Source organism: Oreochromis aureus, linkage group 15 (genome assembly GCF_013358895.1).
Source record: "Oreochromis aureus strain Israel breed Guangdong linkage group 15, ZZ_aureus, whole genome shotgun sequence".
Lineage (NCBI taxonomy): Eukaryota > Metazoa > Chordata > Actinopteri > Cichliformes > Cichlidae > Oreochromis > Oreochromis aureus.
This window is the reverse complement of record NC_052956.1, coordinates 33676927-33696425: the sequence shown is the minus strand read 5'-3', so window position 1 is coordinate 33696425 and position 19499 is coordinate 33676927. Positions and strand designations below refer to the sequence as shown.

General features: G+C 40.1%; 1 protein-coding gene across 1 annotated transcript in view; it reads left to right on the top strand.

The window, feature by feature from the left end:
• Positions 1–18136, top strand: part of LOC116318261 (E3 ubiquitin-protein ligase rnf213-alpha-like) — a 47475-nt gene extending 29339 nt beyond the window's left edge. Inside the window, 21 exon segments of the mRNA XM_039598456.1 lie at positions 916–1120; positions 1203–1393; positions 2059–2181; positions 2492–2602; positions 4430–4672; positions 5464–5572; positions 5985–6019; positions 6120–6223; positions 12568–12721; positions 12971–13145; positions 13300–13388; positions 13490–13741; positions 14219–14348; positions 14548–14625; positions 15010–15190; positions 15537–15741; positions 16254–16331; positions 16628–16825; positions 16951–17040; positions 17242–17420; positions 17938–18136. Coding sequence (XP_039454390.1) covers positions 916–1120; positions 1203–1393; positions 2059–2181; positions 2492–2602; positions 4430–4672; positions 5464–5572; positions 5985–6019; positions 6120–6223; positions 12568–12721; positions 12971–13145; positions 13300–13388; positions 13490–13741; positions 14219–14348; positions 14548–14625; positions 15010–15190; positions 15537–15741; positions 16254–16331; positions 16628–16825; positions 16951–17040; positions 17242–17420; positions 17938–18091 — 3084 coding nt within the window. The 3' untranslated portion in view covers positions 18092–18136.
• The last annotated feature ends 1363 nt before the right edge of the window (positions 18137–19499 follow it).

The window sequence follows — 19499 nt, the reverse complement described above, 5'->3', positions numbered from 1 at the left end:
GTGGTTCGATCACTGGCTGCTCCAGTCTGCATGCCAAATATCCTTGGGCAAGATACTGACCCCAAGTTGCTCCCCGATGCATCCACCAGAGTATGAATGCGTGTGATTGGTAGATAGAAAAGAACTAAGCATAGAAGAAAATGGATGTGATTGGGTAAAAGAGGGATGATGTATAAAGCGCTTTGAGTCCTCTGGGAGAGTAGAAAAGCACTATATAAGAATTTGTCATTTACAACCAGAGCAAGACAAACAGAATCTAACATACAACACAAGTGGGTGGAAGAACGTGAGGTAGGATAAGAATTATACACTATTTATTTGTATTTATACACAAGAGGGCAACTGGGAGGAATGAATGCAGCTAACAACACACAAAGACAACGAGAAAGGAGGGAAGGTCAAACTAACTGCAAGACAGTAGAGACAAATAACTACCAAAACAAAACAGGAAGTTAGAAGTGATAACTAAATGGGTAAATGGAGACACATAAATGAACATAATGCAGGGAAACTGACATAAGAGGGTAATATAAGAAACATTTAGGATGGAACTAAAGTCTAAGCCAAACAGGAAACTAAGATATCTAAGGAACACCAAGGAATTACATGAAAAAGCAAATATAAACACCAAGCAAAGTAAAAGTCAAACAGAAAACAAAACCTGTGTTTAAATAAACAAAAATTCAAAGTTCATAAACTCAAAAACACTGGGTCAAAGACCTGCAAGCATTAACACATCTGAAATGCTGTTTGCTACTCTTTTGTTGTTTTATTTGTTTGTTTGTTTGTTTGTTTGTTTGATTGAATGTTATTTGTCAAATAGACAACTTCTGAATGGGGTATGGTCTAAATGACAGCCTTACCTCAAATTGATAGAGGTCAGATGAAGTGACAATTAACTGGTGATATTTGCAGGACTCCATCTGGGAGAAAATGCCGCTGGAGGGTAACAAAGCTGCAGAGTTACAATGTTTTACTAATGAAACACAGTTCCTGCGCTTGTTTTTGGAAGAAGACACTTCTGCTCCAGCAACAGTCTGTATTCAACACCTGCAACATATTGCCCGATTGCGTGTGACGCTCACCATGGCTGCAAAGCTCATCAGTGACAGACTGCCTGGTAAGCTATACGTTTACTAGTGTATTGCACTACTACAGTTTGCAGTGGTTTGCAGCTAAAACAATGTTTGTTGTTGTTGCAGGCAACAATGTCCCAGACAGAGCAGAAGATTTTCTAAACATGGTGATAAAGCTCTGTGAGGACAGTGGGAATGACTGGTATCGTGTTTACCTCATCCGCAAGCTCAGCGAATCACAGGGTGTGGAGTACGTCCAGACAATGATGAAAAACCCTGAGTTCTTCTGGATTTTCCCTGAAGAGATACATCAGCAGGTAAAGCTAGTGCCAAAAACTGGAGTATAGTTAAATTAATTCAGACAGTTTTATCTATAACGTGTGAGATAATATCTATAGTTAGGCACTGTATTGGGTAAGGTCGAGGCTCTACAATGTTAGAGACAGAAGCCCAGACTAGTTGATGAACAAGAACAAGTAGGGAGGAATGACTCCCTTTTAATAGAAAAAAGGCCCCCCTCCACTCGGGCCAGCCATTTCAATGGAAGAAGTTGGGCTGAGGGGAAAGAAGACAAAAAAGAAGAGTTTGAGATATAACGAACTAAGATAAACAGGGAAGACCACAGCCTCCTGGGGAGTGAAGACAGAGTGATGGCTGCAAAACCGTAGCTTATAAAGTCAGATTTACTGTGTTATGGCCTGTCTAGGGGTGACCAGACCACAATATGAAGGCTTCCTGTTCAACTGAAATCTTTTTGGTTTTAAGAAGTGTGAGCAAGCATTTTAGTACAGTGCGTGAGGGTGTCAGTGGTGTGGCTTTGCAGTCGTGTGTGTCAAAGATAAAATTTCAGTAGTGTGTGTGAGAAGCTTTCAGTGCATTTCAGTAATAATGTCCCGAAAGGCCCGTCATACCAGAACATCTCAGGTGTAATATATGTACTTAAACATGCTTCCTTTTCTGGTTGCAATTTTGGCGTCAAAAGAATGAAGATGGAGGCCTGATGGACCAGTATCTTGTGTATGGAGAGGAGTACAAGTCCGTGCGAGAAGCAGTTGCCAAGGCAGTAGTGGACGGCGATGTCGAGCAGATAGAAGACGCCTGTGAGGTATAAATATGCTCCAAACATTCTCTTTTACGTGCTTCACTTACCTGTTACTATATTGCTTTGATGAAACCACAATCTGTGTGGTAAATTCATTTAATAACAATAATAATAATAATTTAAACATTTAAACATTTCTCATTACTTGTGCAGCACTGCTAGTTACATTGTACAGTATCATTGCAAATACCTGAGATACTTTGTAGTACTTTTATAGTACTCACAATAGTACTAGTACTTTAGTTTATATGCTCATTTTTATATTTTAATTTTACACTTATATCTGTCATTATTATTATTTTTTATACATTAGAGATGCACGGCATCACCAAAGAATCGGACAGTGTTTCTCCTGCTGGCTCTTTTCCGAGAGGTTACAACTCTGTACAGATCTGAAAACAGGGGTCTTCATCCTACTCCTGAGGTATGAACAATGAGAAAATTACCATCTGTAGCAAATGGATAATGCATCAAGACTCTAGAAGAATTATTGAATTTTATTCAGAAAAACATGGATTGGGGGATTTTATTCGCTCTGTAAGTGTAATGCCGAGTCTCAGAGTTTAATAACTACTAATGAATGATGATGATTTACAAACCCAGGGACAAAAGCAACCATTTCCATATTTTTTAAAATGGTGTTGCTGTAGCAATAATGTTGATATGGGTGTAAACCAGAGAGCAATTTGCCAGTGGAGATTGGGGAATGGAGGGAATTTCACCCATCGTCTACTCATCTCTGCCTCTGCTAAATTATTCTTTATTCCCAGTGGGGAATCATCACCCCCTCTGATTTTTAGTACTGCATCTTGAAACAGTCTACAGTTAAAATGTAAGAGGATGAACAGGATCCCCTTTGTTGTTCCAGCTTTTCATAAAGCCACCAAGCACTGCTGTTTCAGAGTGAAAACTACAATTAGCTATATAAATAATGTGCCAAAATCAGAGCATCAGAATGCTCACACAAAATCCTCAGAATATTCCTACTGAGTGTAAACTACATCTTATCATCTATATCATAATTCCCAACAAATGTGAGTTGTGTAGCTTCTTCTTCTTTTGGAGTTAGACATTCTTCTTATGAAGTCTGTCTCTGAAAAAATTGGGAGTTTTTGGCTTTGCCTGTAATGGTGCAGCTGCTGTGATGTGCAGATAGACGGGAGAAGCCACACTCATGAGTAAAAACAACAACCCTAACCTGACTGTCATTCACATATTTCAACCCCGGGTCCAAAATGTTGTAGAACATATTACAAACTGAGTCATTTATTGACTTTTAAACTCCAAATGTTAGTCGCTTATCTCAGTAAATGGAGTAGGATCACTTCCTTTGCTGTCTGGAGATTGAAAGATGGGATAAAAGAGGGTGACACACTGAAGAAGATGATCCTCAGGAAAGCAGAAAAAGAGCATCATCATTGCAGAATGTGTTTTTATTAACCGCTGGATTTATTTACCGCTACTACTATTATTAGTAATAAATAAATCCAGTAGTTCATAAGAAAATATCTTGTAGTAGTACCACATTAATTTTGTTTTTTTTTTATTTTATTGATAACATTTTGTGCTTTTTAATTTTGAGATGTAACATTGTATTGAAACACATAAAAAGAATACAGGTACAACAATACGAGTTTTTGTGTATAATTATAGAAAGCTTTGGTATTACAACCTTTATTCTTCAACACAGCCTGAACTCTCTTAAGCAAGCTTTCTTGTAATGTCTTTAAGTAGTAGTTAAGTTCTCTGGGTTTCTTGAAAGACATTCAAAGCTGTTCTTTGGATGTTGGCTGCCTTTTGTTGTGCCATGATGATCCCACACTGCTACAATAATCTTGTGGTCCAGGCTCTCAGGAGAACTGTCCAAACTGGCAGCTCCATTGTTTGTTTTTCTTTCCAATGTATTCCAGTGTGTTTGAGATCACTGCCATACTGAAAGGTGAAGATATTGTCGGATGGTATTGCATGAAGGATCTAAAATTTGACAAGAACAACAGCACTGGCCGAAATGCCAACCTAAACCGTAACAGAGCCTCCTCCTGTCCTCAACGTAAACCAAAAATTGAAAATTTGCTTCACATCATATGACCAGACACTCATTTTTACTTCCTAGTATATCTACTAATATAAAATCTAATATGATTCTGTTTAACAAATTAGTGCAATTGTTCCGTCAATTATTCTTCCTGTTTTTGAGGATGAAATTTTAAAGTGTATTGCTTTTCTTGCTTGTCTTCTATATTCCCTAAAGCAATGTCTTGAATTTGACGACCTCATCGAGGGCTCAACGTATCTGCATCAAGCAGAAGTAAGACGATTTGCCTCAGCCTTGGTTTACAACAGGTTGGGAGCGCTCACCGTCCAGCCTGGTAGTGCTATCATGGAGAACACCATCACTGAGCTGATCATTCATCTGGCAGCTGTGCTGCTCACTGGGAATCATCACCTGCTGATGCCACTCAAGCATCTCGGTCTGTCTCCTGAAAATATGCAGGTAAACATCATGACATCACATATAAAAAATGGATGTAGTCATGAAGATGTCACCCACTGGTCTGTGGACTTGCATTTCAAAACCTTATTTTTAGGATTATGTCCAGAAATGGCTAGAATGATATGCTAATGTGCCTTTGAGTTATATAAAAAGGTCAGGTTTATGAAGGAAAAAAACCCCAAAACTTTTCAGTGGTTGGGGATTGTTATTTCAAAACAGTGCTCAAGCTATAAAATGAATAAAACATTTGAAATCACTTTCCTATTAACCATTAAGTCCCCACAACTGAGCCCACTGATAACACAACAACAGCAGTGATGATCATGTTGTTACCAAGATGGTGAGCTCATGTTAAGTGAAAGAAAAAGTGTTTCTAGTATCCAAAACTGTAATCACCATTAAAACCTTCAGTGAGAAAAAGCTAGCAATCATCCTTTATCAAACCAACAAACTCCAACGTGAAGAAAAGCAGACTTTGAAGCTGCTCCATCCACCACCGTTTATTTTATACATAGAAAAAGCTACAGTAAGCCCCCAGAAGTTGTACTAAAATAGGCAGCTGAAATGTTTACTTAATCTGATATGAGACACACAGGAAGGGGAGACGAGACATCTTGACAAGACAATGGGAAATGGAAATATAACTAAAGAATAAAGGGAACTCAATACTCAAAAAATAGAAAACCCAAATATCACAACACAAAAAACACCATAAACTACTTTCTTCAACAACATTACATTCATGTTACCTTTGTGCAGTTTCTTAGATTGTCATTTAATTTAACCTACAGAGGGCTTTTATACCCACAATGCCTGATGACATGTTAGCTGTTGCCCAGGCAGCCATGAATTATCAGGGCCAGCTCACTTGGTATGGTAAGTATTACTCCTTTTATATATGCAACTATTATACAATATATTATACAAACATTATAAATGATCATTTCTTGTAATTTAGGTTTTCACACAAACAGCCCTAAATTGAAATCTTTTGAAGAATTCTGCAACAGCAAATACAAAGGCATTTACAGGGGATGTAAAGTGTTTTTAATTTTATTTTGGGGCAAAGTCACCAGACTTATTATTTATTAGATTATTTATTATTTATTAGATTTAGCTCATGATTTTTTTTATGTCCAGGTGACCATTAATTAAAGTTAATATTGATAATGCTTCAAAATAAAAGTGTACAGTGTTACCAAGATGGCAAGAACAATGTGGCAAGACTTGGTTCTAGGAGCACTTTGCATAAACTTGCCCATAACTTCACAGAGTGGTGTATATTATGTTTTAATAACTTTTTTTCCCATAGTCTGTCCAAATAATCATCCATGCTGCGTTGATATGGTAAGCCATTTTTATTCAGTTCCAGTTAATATATTAATGACAGTGATTACAAATATAATGTTGTTAATAATTGTACTATTTATGCCATCTTTCGCTGTAGTGCGGCATGCCCATAGAGAGAGGCCGATGTCTGGAGTGTGGTGAAGAAGTTGGAGGAGAACATTACACAGTTGTGCCTGGATTCACAAAAGTTCAGTTGCATGAGTGAGTGTCATTAAATTTCTTGAAAATTAATGTACTAATCACTTTTCTTTAATGTTATAGTGAAATTTACAGAAATTTACAGAAATTTACAAATTTGCGGTTAATGTTACAATTTATATTCTTTCTATATGTGTATATATACATACATATATATATATATATGTATATAAAAAAAATTCCCCGCTCGCCCCTGCAGGCGGTCAATCCTTCAAGCTCGGGTCCTCTACCAGAGGCCTGGGAGCTTGAGGGTCCTGCGCAGTATCTTAGCTGTTCCTAGGACTGCGCTTTTCTGGATAGAGATCTCCAATGTTTTTCCCGGAGTCACTGCACCTAGTGCTCCGATTACCACTGGGACCACCGTTACCCTTACCCTCCACATTTTCTCGAGCTCTTCTCTGAGCCGTTGGTATTTCTCGAGCATCTCGTGTTCCTTCTTCCTGATGTTGCTGTCATTCAGAACCGCTACATCAATAACTACAGCCGTCTTCTTCTGTTTGTCCACCACCACTATGTCTGGTTGGTTAGCCACCAACCGGACACACACATATATACATATACACAAAAAAAAAACACCCAGCACGCCCCTGCGGGCGGTTTATCCTTCAAGCTCGGGTCCTCTACCAGGCCTCGGGAGCTTGAGGGTCCCTGCGCAGTATCTTAGCTGTTCCCAGGACTGCGCTCTTCTGGACAGAGATCTCCGATGTTGTTCCCGGATGCTGGAGCCACTCGCCTAGCTTGGGAGTCACCGCACCTAGTGCTCCGATTACCATGGGGACCACCGTTACCTTCACCCTCCACATCCTCTCGAGCTCTTCTCTGAGCCCTTGGTATTTCTCCAGCTTCTCGTGTTCCTTCTTCCTGATATTGCTGTCATTCGAACCGCTACATCGATCACTACAGCCGTCTTCTTCTGTTTGTCTACCACCACTATGTCCGGTTGGTTAGCCACCACCATTTTGTCCGTCTGCATCTGGAAGTCCCACAGGATCTTAGCTCGGTCATTCTCCATCACCCTTGGGGCATCTCCCATTTTGACCTTGGGACTTCCAGGTTATACTCGCACAGATGTTCCTGTACACTATGCCGCCACTTGGTTATGGCGTTCCATGTATGCCTTGCCTGCTAGCATCTTGCACCCTGCTGTTACGTTCTGGATTGTCTCTGGGGCATCTTTACACAGCCTGCACCTGGGGTCTTGCCTGGTGTGATAGACCCCAGCCTCTATGGATCTTGTACTCAGAGCTTGTTCTTGTGCTGCCATGATTAGTGCCTCTGTGCTGTCTTTCAGTCCAGCTTTGTCCAGCCACTGGTAGGATTTCTGGATATCAGCCACCTCCTCTATCTGCCAGTGGTACATACCGTGCAGGGCCTGTCCTTCCATGATGGTTCCTCGCCTTCCTCCTCTTTCTTGGGTTTCTGCTGCCTGAGGTATTCACTGAGCACTCGGTCAGTTGGGGCCATCTTCGTGATGTATTTGTGGATGTTTCTTGTCTCATCCTGGACTGTGGTGCTGACACTCACCAGTCCCCGGCCCCCGTCCTTCCGCTTAGCGTACAGCCTCAGGGTGCTAGACTTGGGGTGAAACCCTCCATGCATGGTAAGGAGCTTTCTTGTCTTTATGTCAGTGGCTTCTATCTCGTCCTTTGGCCAGCCTATTACCCCAGCAGGGTACCTGATCACGGGCAGGGCGTAGGTGTTGATGGCCCGGATCTTGTTCTTACCGTTCAGCTGACTCCTCAGGACTTGCCTGACCCTCTGCAGGTATTTGGTGGTTGCAGCTTTCCTAGCGGCCTCTTCATGGTTCCCATTCGCTTGCGGGATCCCCAGGTACTTGTAACTCTCCTCTATATCTGCAATGTTGCCTTCTGGTAGTTCAATCCCCTCAGTTCTGACTACCTTCCCTCTCTTTGTTACCATCCGACTACACTTCTCCAGTCCAAACGACATTCCAATGTCATTGCTGTATATCCTGGTAGTGTGTATCAGTGAATCGATGTCTCGCTCACTCTTGGCATACAGCTTGATGTCATCCATGTACAGGAGGTGGCTGACAACCGCTCCGCTTCCGTAGTCGGTATCCGTAGCCAGTCTTGTCAATGATCTCACTGAGGGGTTCAGGCCTATGCAGAACAGCAGTGGGGACAGAGCATCTCATGGGTAGATCCCGCACTTGATGGTGACTTGTGCTATGGGCTTGAGTTGGCCTCTAGTGTTGTATGCCACATCCCCATTGAGTTCCTGATGAAGGCTCTTAGGGACCTGTTGATCTTGTACAATTCTAGGCATTCCAGTATCCAGCTGTGGGGCATTGAGTCATAGGCCTTCTTGTAATCAATCCAGGCTGCGCACAGGTTGGTCAGTCTGGTCTTGCAGTCTCGGCTGACTGTTCTGTCTACCAGTAGCTGGTGTTTTGCGCCTCTGGTATTCTTGCCAATCCCTTTCTGTACCCCGCTCATGTATTGACCCATGTGCCTGTTCATCTTAGCCGATATGATGCCTGACAGGAGCTTCCATGTAGTACTGAGGCAGGTTATTGGTCGGTAGTTGGATGGGACCGGTCCCTTCTTGGGGTCCTTGGGGATCAGGACCGTCCGACCTTCGGTTAGCCATTCCGGTGTCTCGTTAACTAGCAGCTGGTTCATTTGTGCTGCCAGACGCCGTGGAGTGCAGTCAGCTTCTTCAGCCAGTAGGCGTGAACCATGTCGGGCCCTGGTGCTGTCCAACTCTTCATACTGGAGACCCTTTCTTGGATGTCTGCCACTGTGATGGTCTGCCCTCAGATCCACTAGCCACTGAGCATTGCCGTTATGGGTTGCGTCCTTCTCCCATATGCTCTTCCAGTATTGCTCCGTCTCCAGCCTTGGTGGTTCTGTTCTGCTATTGTTCCTCTGCCACTGAGAGTACACTTTTGCTGGTTCTGTGGAGAACAGCTGGTTTATTCTCCTGCCTTCGATCTCTCTGGTGTACCTCCTCAAGCGGCTGGCCAAGGCTGTGAGTCTTTGCATGGCAGTTTCCAAGGCCTCAGGTATGGACAGCTTGCTGTATTTGTTATGCACCTTCTTTGTCGCGCCTTTCTGCAACTCCGTTAGTTGGCTAACCTCCTCCATGCTACTTTGATCTTGCCCTCTAGCCTCCTTCTCCATGGAGGGTACTGCCCTTGTGGCTGTTCAACTTGTAGCCAAGCATCTCACTGATCACTGCTGCCGTAGTGTAGATCAGCTTGTTAGTGTCGGTAATCGTGGTTGTAGGTATCATCCGTAGTGCTGCATTAACATCATCTAGCAGACCTTCTGAGGGTACTTCACGCAATCTTGGTAACCGCCACGGGGGTCCAGGTTTCAAGCTTGGCCATGATCCATGATCCAAAAGAAGGACTGCTCTCACAGCTAGAGATACATATATATATATATATATATATATATATATATATATATATATATATATATATCCACGAATACATCACGAAGATGGCCCCAACTGACAGCGTGCTCAGTGAATACCTCAGGCAGCAGAAACCCAAGAAAGAGGAGGAAGGCGAGGAACCATCATGGAAGGACAGGCCCCTGCACGGTATGTACCACTGGCAGATAGAGGAGGTGGCTGATATCCAGAAATCCTACCAGTGGCTGGACAAAGCTGGACTGAAAGACAGCACAGAGGCACTAATCATGGCAGCACAAGAACAAGCTCTGAGCACAAGATCCATAGAGGCTGGGGTCTATCACACCAGGCAAGACCCCAGGTGCAGGCTGTGTAAAGATGCCCCAGAGACAATCCAGCACATAACAGCAGGGTGCAAGATGCTAGCAGGCAAGGCATACATGGAACGCCATAACCAAGTGGCCGGCATAGTGTACAGGAACATCTGTGCCGAGTATAACCTGGAAGTCCCGAGGTCAAAATGGGAGATGCCCCAAGGGTGATGGAGAATGACCGAGCTAAGATCCTGTGGGACTTCCAGATGCAGACGGACAAAATGGTGGTGGCTAACCAACCGGACATAGTGGTGGTAGACAAACAGAAGAAGACGGCTGTAGTGATCGATGTAGCGGTTCGAATGACAGCAATATCAGGAAGAAGGAACACGAGAAGCTGGAGAAATACCAAGGGCTCAGAGAAGAGCTCGAGAGGATGTGGAGGGTGAAGGTAACGGTGGTCCCTGTGGTAATCGGAGCACTAGGTGCGGTGACTCCCAAGCTAGGCGCGAGTGGCTCCAGCAGATCCCGGGAACAACATCGGAGATCTCTGTCCAGAAGAGCGCAGTCCTGGGAACAGCTAAGATATTGCAAGAGGACCCTCAAGCTCCCAGGCCTCTGGTAGAGGACCCGAGCTTGAAGGATAAACCGCCCGCAGGGCGCGCTGGGTGTTATATATATATATATATATATATATATATATATATATATATATATATTTTTCTAGCCACAAACTGACACTGTGTGTCTTTACTAAATCCATGAAGAAAATGATCAGAAGAAGAAATTGGAAGCACAAGATAATTCAGGCACTGCTCATTTGTCTTTAGATGCTAACAAAGACTTTTATATAACTGAGTTGCTCTGTACAGGAGTGCAGAATTATTAGGCAATTGTATTTTGAGGAATAATTTTATTATTGAACAACAACCATGTTCTCAATGAACCCAAAAACTCATTAATATCAAAGCTGAATGTTTTGGAAGTAGTTTTAGTTTGTTTTTAGTTTTAGCTATTTTAGGGGATATCTGTGTGTGCAGGTGACTATTACTGTGCATAATTATTAGGCAACTTAACAAAAAACAAATATATACCCATTTCAATTATTTATTTTACCAGTGAAACCAATATAACATCTCCACATTCACAAATATACATTTCTGACATTCAAAAACAAAACAAAAACAAATCAGCGACCAATATAGCCACCTTTCTTTGCAAGGACACTCAAAAGCCTGCCATCCATGGATTCTGTCAGTGTTTTGATCTGTTCACCATCAACATTGCGTGCAGCAGCAACCACAGCCTCCCAGATACTGTTCAGAGAGGTGTACTGTTTTCCCTCTTTGTAAATCTCACATTTGATGATGGACCACAGGTTCTCAATGGGGTTCAGATCAGGTGAACAAGGAGGCCATGTCATTAGTTTTTCTTCTTTTATACCCTTTCTTGCCAGCCACGCTGTGGAGTACTTGGACGCTGTGTGATGGAGCATTGTCCTGCATGAAAATCATGTTTTTCTTGAAGGATGCAGACTTCTTCCTGTACCACTGCTTGAAGAAGGTGTCTTCCAGAAACTGGCAGTAGGACTGGGAGTTGAGCTTGACTCCATCCTCAACCCGAAAAGGCCCCACAAGCTCATCTTTGATGATACCAGCCCAAACCAGTACTCCACCTCCACCTTACTGGCGTCTGAGTCGGACTGGAGCTCTCTGCCCTTTACCAATCCAGCCACGGGCCCATCCATCTGGCCCATCAAGACTCACTCTCATTTCATCAGTCCGTAAAACCTTAGAAAAATCAGTCTTGAGATATTTCTTGGCCCAGTCTTGACGTTTCAGCTTGTGTGTCTTGTTCAGTGGTGGTCATCTTTCAGCCTTTCTTACCTTGGCCATGTCTCTGAGTATTGCACACCTTGTGCTTTTGGGCACTCCAGTGATGTTGCAGCTCTGAAATATGGCCAAACTGGTGGCAAGTGGCATCTTGGCAGCTGCACGCTTGACTTTTCTCAGTTCATGGGCAGTTATTTTGCGCCTTGGTTTTTCCACACGCTTCTTGCGACCCTGTTGACTATTTTGAATGAAACGCTTGATTGTTCGATGATCACGCTTCAGAAGCTTTGCTATTTTAAGACTGCTGCATCCCTCTGCAAGATATCTCACTATTTTTGACTTTTCTGAGCCTGTCAAGTCCTTCTTTTGACCCATTTTGCCAAAGGAAAGGAAGTTGCCTAATAATTATGCACACCTGATATAGGGTGTTGATGTCATTAGACCACACCCCTTCTCATTACAGAGATGCACATCACCTAATATGCTTAATTGGTAGTAGGCTTTCGAGCCTATACAGCTTGGAGTAAGACAACATGCATGAAGAGGATGATGTGGACAAAATACTCATTTGCCTAATAATTCTGCACTCCCTGTAAAGCAGCTTCAGCATATTTATAAAAAATCCACTGCAGAAATTTTCACAATATTCATCCAGTGATGTCAAACCTTCCACTTAGAAAAGTAACACATATTTGGACTTAGACTTCGAAAGGACTTAAAAAAAATGTGCTTGTATGAATGTGTTTTCTACCATTAAAGCTGTGGCACTGGGAGTAGACCAGCTCTTCTTCTTACTGATACAAATCTGTTGTTTTAGGGATCAAACACGTCCCGGTCACATTCTGGGAGACCCTGAACGGAGAAATAACCCAGATGCTTTAGACACCAAACACATGTCTCTGACTCCCTTTACTCTGGTCAGGTTGGTTACACATTTGGCCATGATGCTGGGAGCCTCAGAGAAACCTGAGGTGAGCAGATCATAATTACTCTATTTTTGTGGATCCTAATCATTTGTAAATGAAGTATCTGAAGTGAGAGTTACTTTGTACAGTAGTGGCAATATCTAAGCAGCTTAACTCCTAGCATATTTTTAGTTTATGTGTAGCCAAGCTCTCAAATCATTCCATCGAGTTCATTAACAATCCGCAAAACTCAATGAATGATGTCGCTTGTTTTATTACGTCTAACAATGATGCTGTCACTCATTCTTTGTTCAGGTTGTCCAACAGATAATCCAGCCACCCGTGAAGGACGTCAGTTTGTTTCTCAGGCTGCATATAATAAAGGATCTTGAACAGCTGTCCCAGGCACTGGGAAAAGGAGCTGACGACAACATAACATCTGTTCACTTGGTGCTCAAATCACTGCAGGAGCTACCACGGGCCAGTTCCAGTAAGTATCCCATCTTTAGTCACATGAACATGTGTCAAATATGGTCACATATAGAATGACAGGAAGAAATAATGGAAGTCAGTACTTCATAAGACCTTGATCCCACTTAAGCTTAGAAAGAGTCTGCCATTCATTTTTTTTGCATTTTTTCTAGCTACTATCGACCCTTACCTTACATCCAAAGAATCCAGAAACACCTGGGAGACTACTGTGGCGACAGATATTATGACACCAAAGTTGACGGTAATTCGTTAACTCAGTTTTTACCCTTTTTGTCATCAACACTTTTCAGTCTTATCTATATAAACCCTCTTATATCACCTTTACCAATATTTTGTGTCTAGGATCTTGACCAACTCCTACAAGAGGCAAACGGAAACATTAGAAATGACTCCCGTGTATCTTCCAACTTCATCATAAGAACGATCCACGGTGATGACTTTAGCTTCCTCGCCTCACTGCAACAGTGCTCTGAGGTCGACAGCTCAGCAGTGTGGAGCTGCAGGGAGAGGCTGTCGCTGCTCAGCCTCACACACATTATGGAGACTAATGATCAAAAGGAGGAGCTCCCCCTGCTCTGGAGGTTCCTGCAGAAGGTGCGTGTCACACAGATGTAACACTTTGATTGATCAGAATTCACCCGTCCAGTCAAAAATTTACTCTATTGCTTGTGTGAATTACTGACCAGACTGAGTTTTTTTGTTTGTTTGTTTTGTTTTTTGTTTTTGAGGTAACTCTGTGCACTATGGATAATTGCAAAGTTTTCTTTTTTTAAAACCTTTAGACCAAATGTCAAATTTGCCCTCATATATTATGAGATCAATGAGTACAATGCTCTTTATTACACATTTCTAGAGTTGAATAGTCTATCTTTTCCTACAACCTTCATTTTTATCAGTGCACCGCCATACTATAAATAATTATCTTTATATTTTAAATGTAAAAGCAATTTTAAAAAGTTTCAATAAGCTTGTTGTTATTCTCACCAGTAGAATTAAAAATAACCAAAGATACACAGCCTGTGCTGTTGAAGCATTGTTATCAGCCGACTGGTTTATGTTTTTCTTTTTCAGGAGAGAGAATTTCGGCTTATCAAATTCCTCCCAGAAATCCTAAACCTGCAGAAACGTTTGGTGAGAAAGTACCAAAATGCAACTGAAGATATCGTGGGCCCCATCAGAGAATTCATTGATCAGCAAACAGGTGCAGATTATATGGACCTAAACTCTCTCCAAATGTGAACAATGAAGAGATTAATCTATAATACTATTTCTGAATAAATGTGAAATTCACAGTCAAAATCCTTTAAAGTTGGCTTTTGCTACACAGACAAAGCAACTGAAATATTTTTATTCTGTTTCATGTTATGTCATACAAATGTTTTTTAAATTACTTGTTTCAGAAATGAGGCAATGGTATCAAAAACACATTGAGACCTTCCTGAAAACATGGAATCAGCTGAGAGTTTCTGTTACCAGCAGTAAGTAAAGCACTTATTCTACCCTTTGTCTGAACAACAAGAGAATTTGTTGGTGCAGTTACATCTTTTATTGTTCCTTTTATTTTATGTTTTTTTCAGAATAGCTTGATTTGACTTTGCCTTAATGGGTTTAAAATGGGAACAGTGGAATTCGTGATTGATTTTAGTTGCCTTCGAGAGCAAACATACTTCTAATTCTAAATGACTTTGTATACAATAGAGGTCAAAAGAATAGAAAAAGATCTGTACCACTGACCAGTTAATGAAAACATATTATTATTATTTTTTGTGCTTGTGATTAAATGGAACAGTTAATAAACACATACATAGATTTTTGCTATATTTGAAATAAGGAATTATTTATGTGTCCTTTCAAAACTATAGATGAAATAAAAATTCCAGAAGAATTTTGCAGCAGGGATTTGGACCTGGACAGTGACCTGCAGTACCTCCTGCCCCGTCGGCAGGGTCCAGGCCTGTGTGCCACAGGGCTGGTCAGCTATCTGGTGACTCTCCACAATGAGTTGGTGAATGCAGTGGACCATCACACACGAGAGGACAGCAGGTATGTTTTTAAAGAAGGTTATGTAGCTTTTGTAATCAAGCTGTATCAGGTATCCTCCTACCTGAACTTCAAACAAAGGGACAGATGAATCAGATGAGTATCATTCAGGGGTGTTTGTATTAAAAATCCTTTCTTTCACCTGGGAGCTTGACATAGATATCCAGAGCCACATAACAAATTACTGAGTCAATGCTATTGATATATTATATATTGTAAATATAATACAGTTCAGTTTTGCTCTCAACAAACATTTTTCTTCATCAAAACAGTTTCTTGCATTCTAGACCAACATGAGCAAAGAAATGTTGGAAGATTAAAGTTCATATCTACATTGTGATGTCTGCAGTGACTACACAGTGAGTCTGACGGAGCTAACGGAGCAGCATGTGATCAGCTATGATGTGGAGAAGGACCTGCTTCCTCTGATTTTGTCTAACTGCCAGTACAGCTTGGAATGTGGCCACGAGACAATGTCTGAGTATGACCTGCCCAGGATCCAACAGCAGATCCTCACCCGCTTTCTGCAGGGAAAACCTCTCATTACCCGCGCAGTGAGTCCACACAGCCTGGTTTGGTTAAAACATGTGTCCCACATCTAAAATGACACAAACTTTGGCTGAAGTTAAGAGTTCCAGTTGTTTTAAGCTCTTGATTTCTCTCCACTGCAAAGAAGTTCATTTTTCTGTTGAAGTTCTATCGTAATAGACGGCAGGGGGGCAAGCTAAAGAAGCAAATACAGTACAAACACAAATAGGACTTAGCTATTACTGTGTGTTCCACATAATTATGACAGCACACTGCTACAACATGTGGGTTTTACATCATAAGTCCTTCCTGACAAAACCTCCAAGGCATTCTTTTTCCAGAATAAAGCCAGGAATCTTTTGTTAGGCAACGTTGTAAACCACTGCACTATGGAGTTTGTTTTTATTGTGTTGGTTAACTACAGTGGGAAATTTTCATCATTTGACTCAAGTTTGTATCTGTTCTATGTTATCATACTTATTTTAAAGTCATATATACATATTTCCCTGCTTCACTTAACCCCCTGTGTTTTATTAAGGGAATTCCCACGCTGGTCAATATGCAAGAGAGAGACTATGAGACCATTTTCAAAACTGTTCATGGAAAAGTGCCACAGGTAAAGTAATATGACCCATATTGAGTTTACAGTAAAAGTGCTAATATTTGTTTGGGAGATATTCTTGATAAATGGAATTTACTATCTATAAACTGTAAATGGTTATTACAGGTTTAGCAGATTGATGTTTTGTTTATGACCAAATCGCATAAACATTTCAGGCCGAATAGTAACAGCAAATAAGAAAAATTGTCATAACATTCATCTATAAAAGATCTACTCACACATTACACAGTTATATTGGGATGATTTACTTTTCAGTGCTTTATGACTTCACTGCTTTGTTTCTCTATCAGAGGGCTCTGTCCCGTTTGATCTGGAACTCTGTGTCGAGACAGCTGGACTCCTACAGTGAGGTGTGTGAAGCACTGAAGATTGTGGAGCTGCTTCTGGGTTATCTCTCAATGACTGGTGGTGATCCCAAAATGAAACTGGTCACTTACCTTCAGGAAATACTAAAGATGGACCAAAACATTAATCAGCACATACTGAAGGTCAGTACATGTACACTCTCTCACTCTGTTCTCTCTGGTCTTTGCTTTATCATTAATACTGATTTTTGATATGTGAGGCTCAAACTATCTATAAGTTGATCTTTAAGTTGATCACTTTTTTGCAGGCTTTTTGCAAATGTGACCTCAGACACTGTGTTTGTCTGTGGCAAGTCCTGTCCTCTCTCAGATCTGAAAAAATGCTGCAACTCAAAAGGGTAAGTTTTGCAGTATGTTTTGTTTTCAGATACAAATAAAATTTCAAGTTTATTCACCACATGCTGTTTTTCACTGAGGATACATAAATTGTAAGTTTTGATCCTAAGCTCCTGTGTTAACACTTTGGTCATTATGACCACATAAGTCAGTCCATCTACCATGTACATACAAAATGCATGACTGCATGTCTTGTTAAAAAGGAACCCTTTTCGGGGTATCCAGCCGAGTACCAGGTGCCACTGACTGAGGAAAACAAGACTGAGCTGAAACGATTCATGTCCAGAGGAAATGTGGACCAGTGGCTGCTTGAGATGCACGAGTTCCTCTTGTTGCGTCTGGGCCGCCTACGAGCAACTGAGGACTACAATCCATCATGGAGGTAAGCCTGTTGTATAGTATCAGATTTTTGTTTGGTAATGCCATTGTTCTGTTTGGCCCTGATTTAGCGGGTGTGAAGAGAGATTTACATTCTAAGCCTCACAGTCACTGCAGATGATCCTGTGTAGCCAAAATATGGATATATAAGAGTGATCTCAGAGATGTAGAGATATGCATAAAGTTATAGATTAGTCTGAATGAAGCAAAAGATTTTCATCTAAGTATTAAAAACAATACTTATATTTAAAACTATGTTAGTTTGTCCAATTAATTTTCAGTTAATCAATCAATCTTAAAAATTTTCCAGTACTTTGTGCATATTTTACTGTCTTCAGATAAGCCCTGTTTATTCATTTTCATATCTGTATAGTGCCCCATCGTTTGGCCTTTCTGTCTATACCAAAAGTGTGAATGTCTTTATTTGTTAGAATATTTTTTTGTTTTCCTGCTAAGTAAAAAATTATTTTCTCAAATGTAAAGTAATGTATTAAAATTTATATTTTCTTTCTTTCTGACAGTCTGAAGGAGGCGGTCGGTGCCTACATGGATCTTAAAGAAGTAGAAGTCCCTCCTTACGTTGAGGAAAACTTCTCTGAAAATGTGCAGCTGTCTCATATAATTGAGACCTGGAAATATACCATCACAGCCAAACAGGAGTTGATGAATGAGTGATGACCTGAATGAGTGCATAGAGAGATATTAGTTATCTAAAGAAGTAAACAAAGGTATTTTTTTCTGCATTTATTGGTGTAATAATCATAGGATGTGTTGTGTTGTTCATTTGTTTTTGGAATTATTTTAGAAATTCAATTCAACAACAAAAAACTATATTTACATTTTAATATTTTATTTTTCATTATATTTTACTTGTCTTGTGACTGGGTTGAATTAAAAAAAAGAGTAATATTATCATGCTGCGAGGAGTGAATAATATTTCTCCATCTAATAAGAACTTAAAGCGATAGATGATTGATACACAGAAAAAAGCAAAATCTTGTAATCCAATGTAAATAAATGTGCGCGGTTCAATCATAAATATGCAAGGGAATGGTATACTGAGCGTTTTACACTTTTTCATACATATTTTATTTTTCTTATATTTTAAAATGCTTTAGGTTTTTATTTACATTTATGTAAAAGTTGAGATTTGCTACATTTTATGGCCTTTAAAAAAATGTAATAGTTTGATTTATCAGATTTTTATGACGTGTATTAAACCTGGTTGTGTTCAGCAGATAACAGAGATGAATTGGATGAGTTTAGAGAGATTTTAGTTTATCAGTTAACTTTAATTCATACTACTTCTTTGAACTCTTTTATTTGTTTATAGTCTTGTTGATGTTTTTCTTGATTTGTTTATGAGAAAGATCAGAAATTACCTTTAACCTCTGTGAAAACAATGAAATAGCAAAGCAAATTAAACTCAAGCACATCATGAGTGAGCTGCTCATGTATTCACTGTGAGAGTATATACAGTATGACTGCTTTCATATATTTTATATATCATTCTTGCATGATTATGTTTTTGTTTTAAAGTAAAATCTTTTAGGGTGAAGTAACAACAGGATGGATTGATAAACTAGTACAAAACTGCACATTTTCCATTTTTTCTTACATGTTAAAAAACTATAAATGTTCATTTGCATAAAAGTGACTTGAATACGTTCATTTAAACAAAAAAAATTGACTTGCAGTCTGAGATTATTTCCATTTATCTGTGCTGGAAAGTTGGATTTATCAGATTTTTATGTGTTAAGTGACTTCATCAAACAGAAAGTATATAAGGAGATAAACTGGATGAGTTTATCGGTTTATTTTTCATCGTAAAATTTATAAACCAACAGGTTTTAATTTTCTATTTTTGTTTTATAATTTTTATATTTCATTCCTCTACTGAGAAAAATGTTCACTTTGATGATGATTTACTGTTTTGGTTTTGTTTTTTCATGGTATGTTTTAGCATTATTCTTGCATATATTTTACTGCTAAAGAACAAAATGTGATGTAAACATTTTAAAGACATGATACTGAGTAAAGAAATTAATGATTGATAGTTTTCTTTTTACATTTTACTAACAGT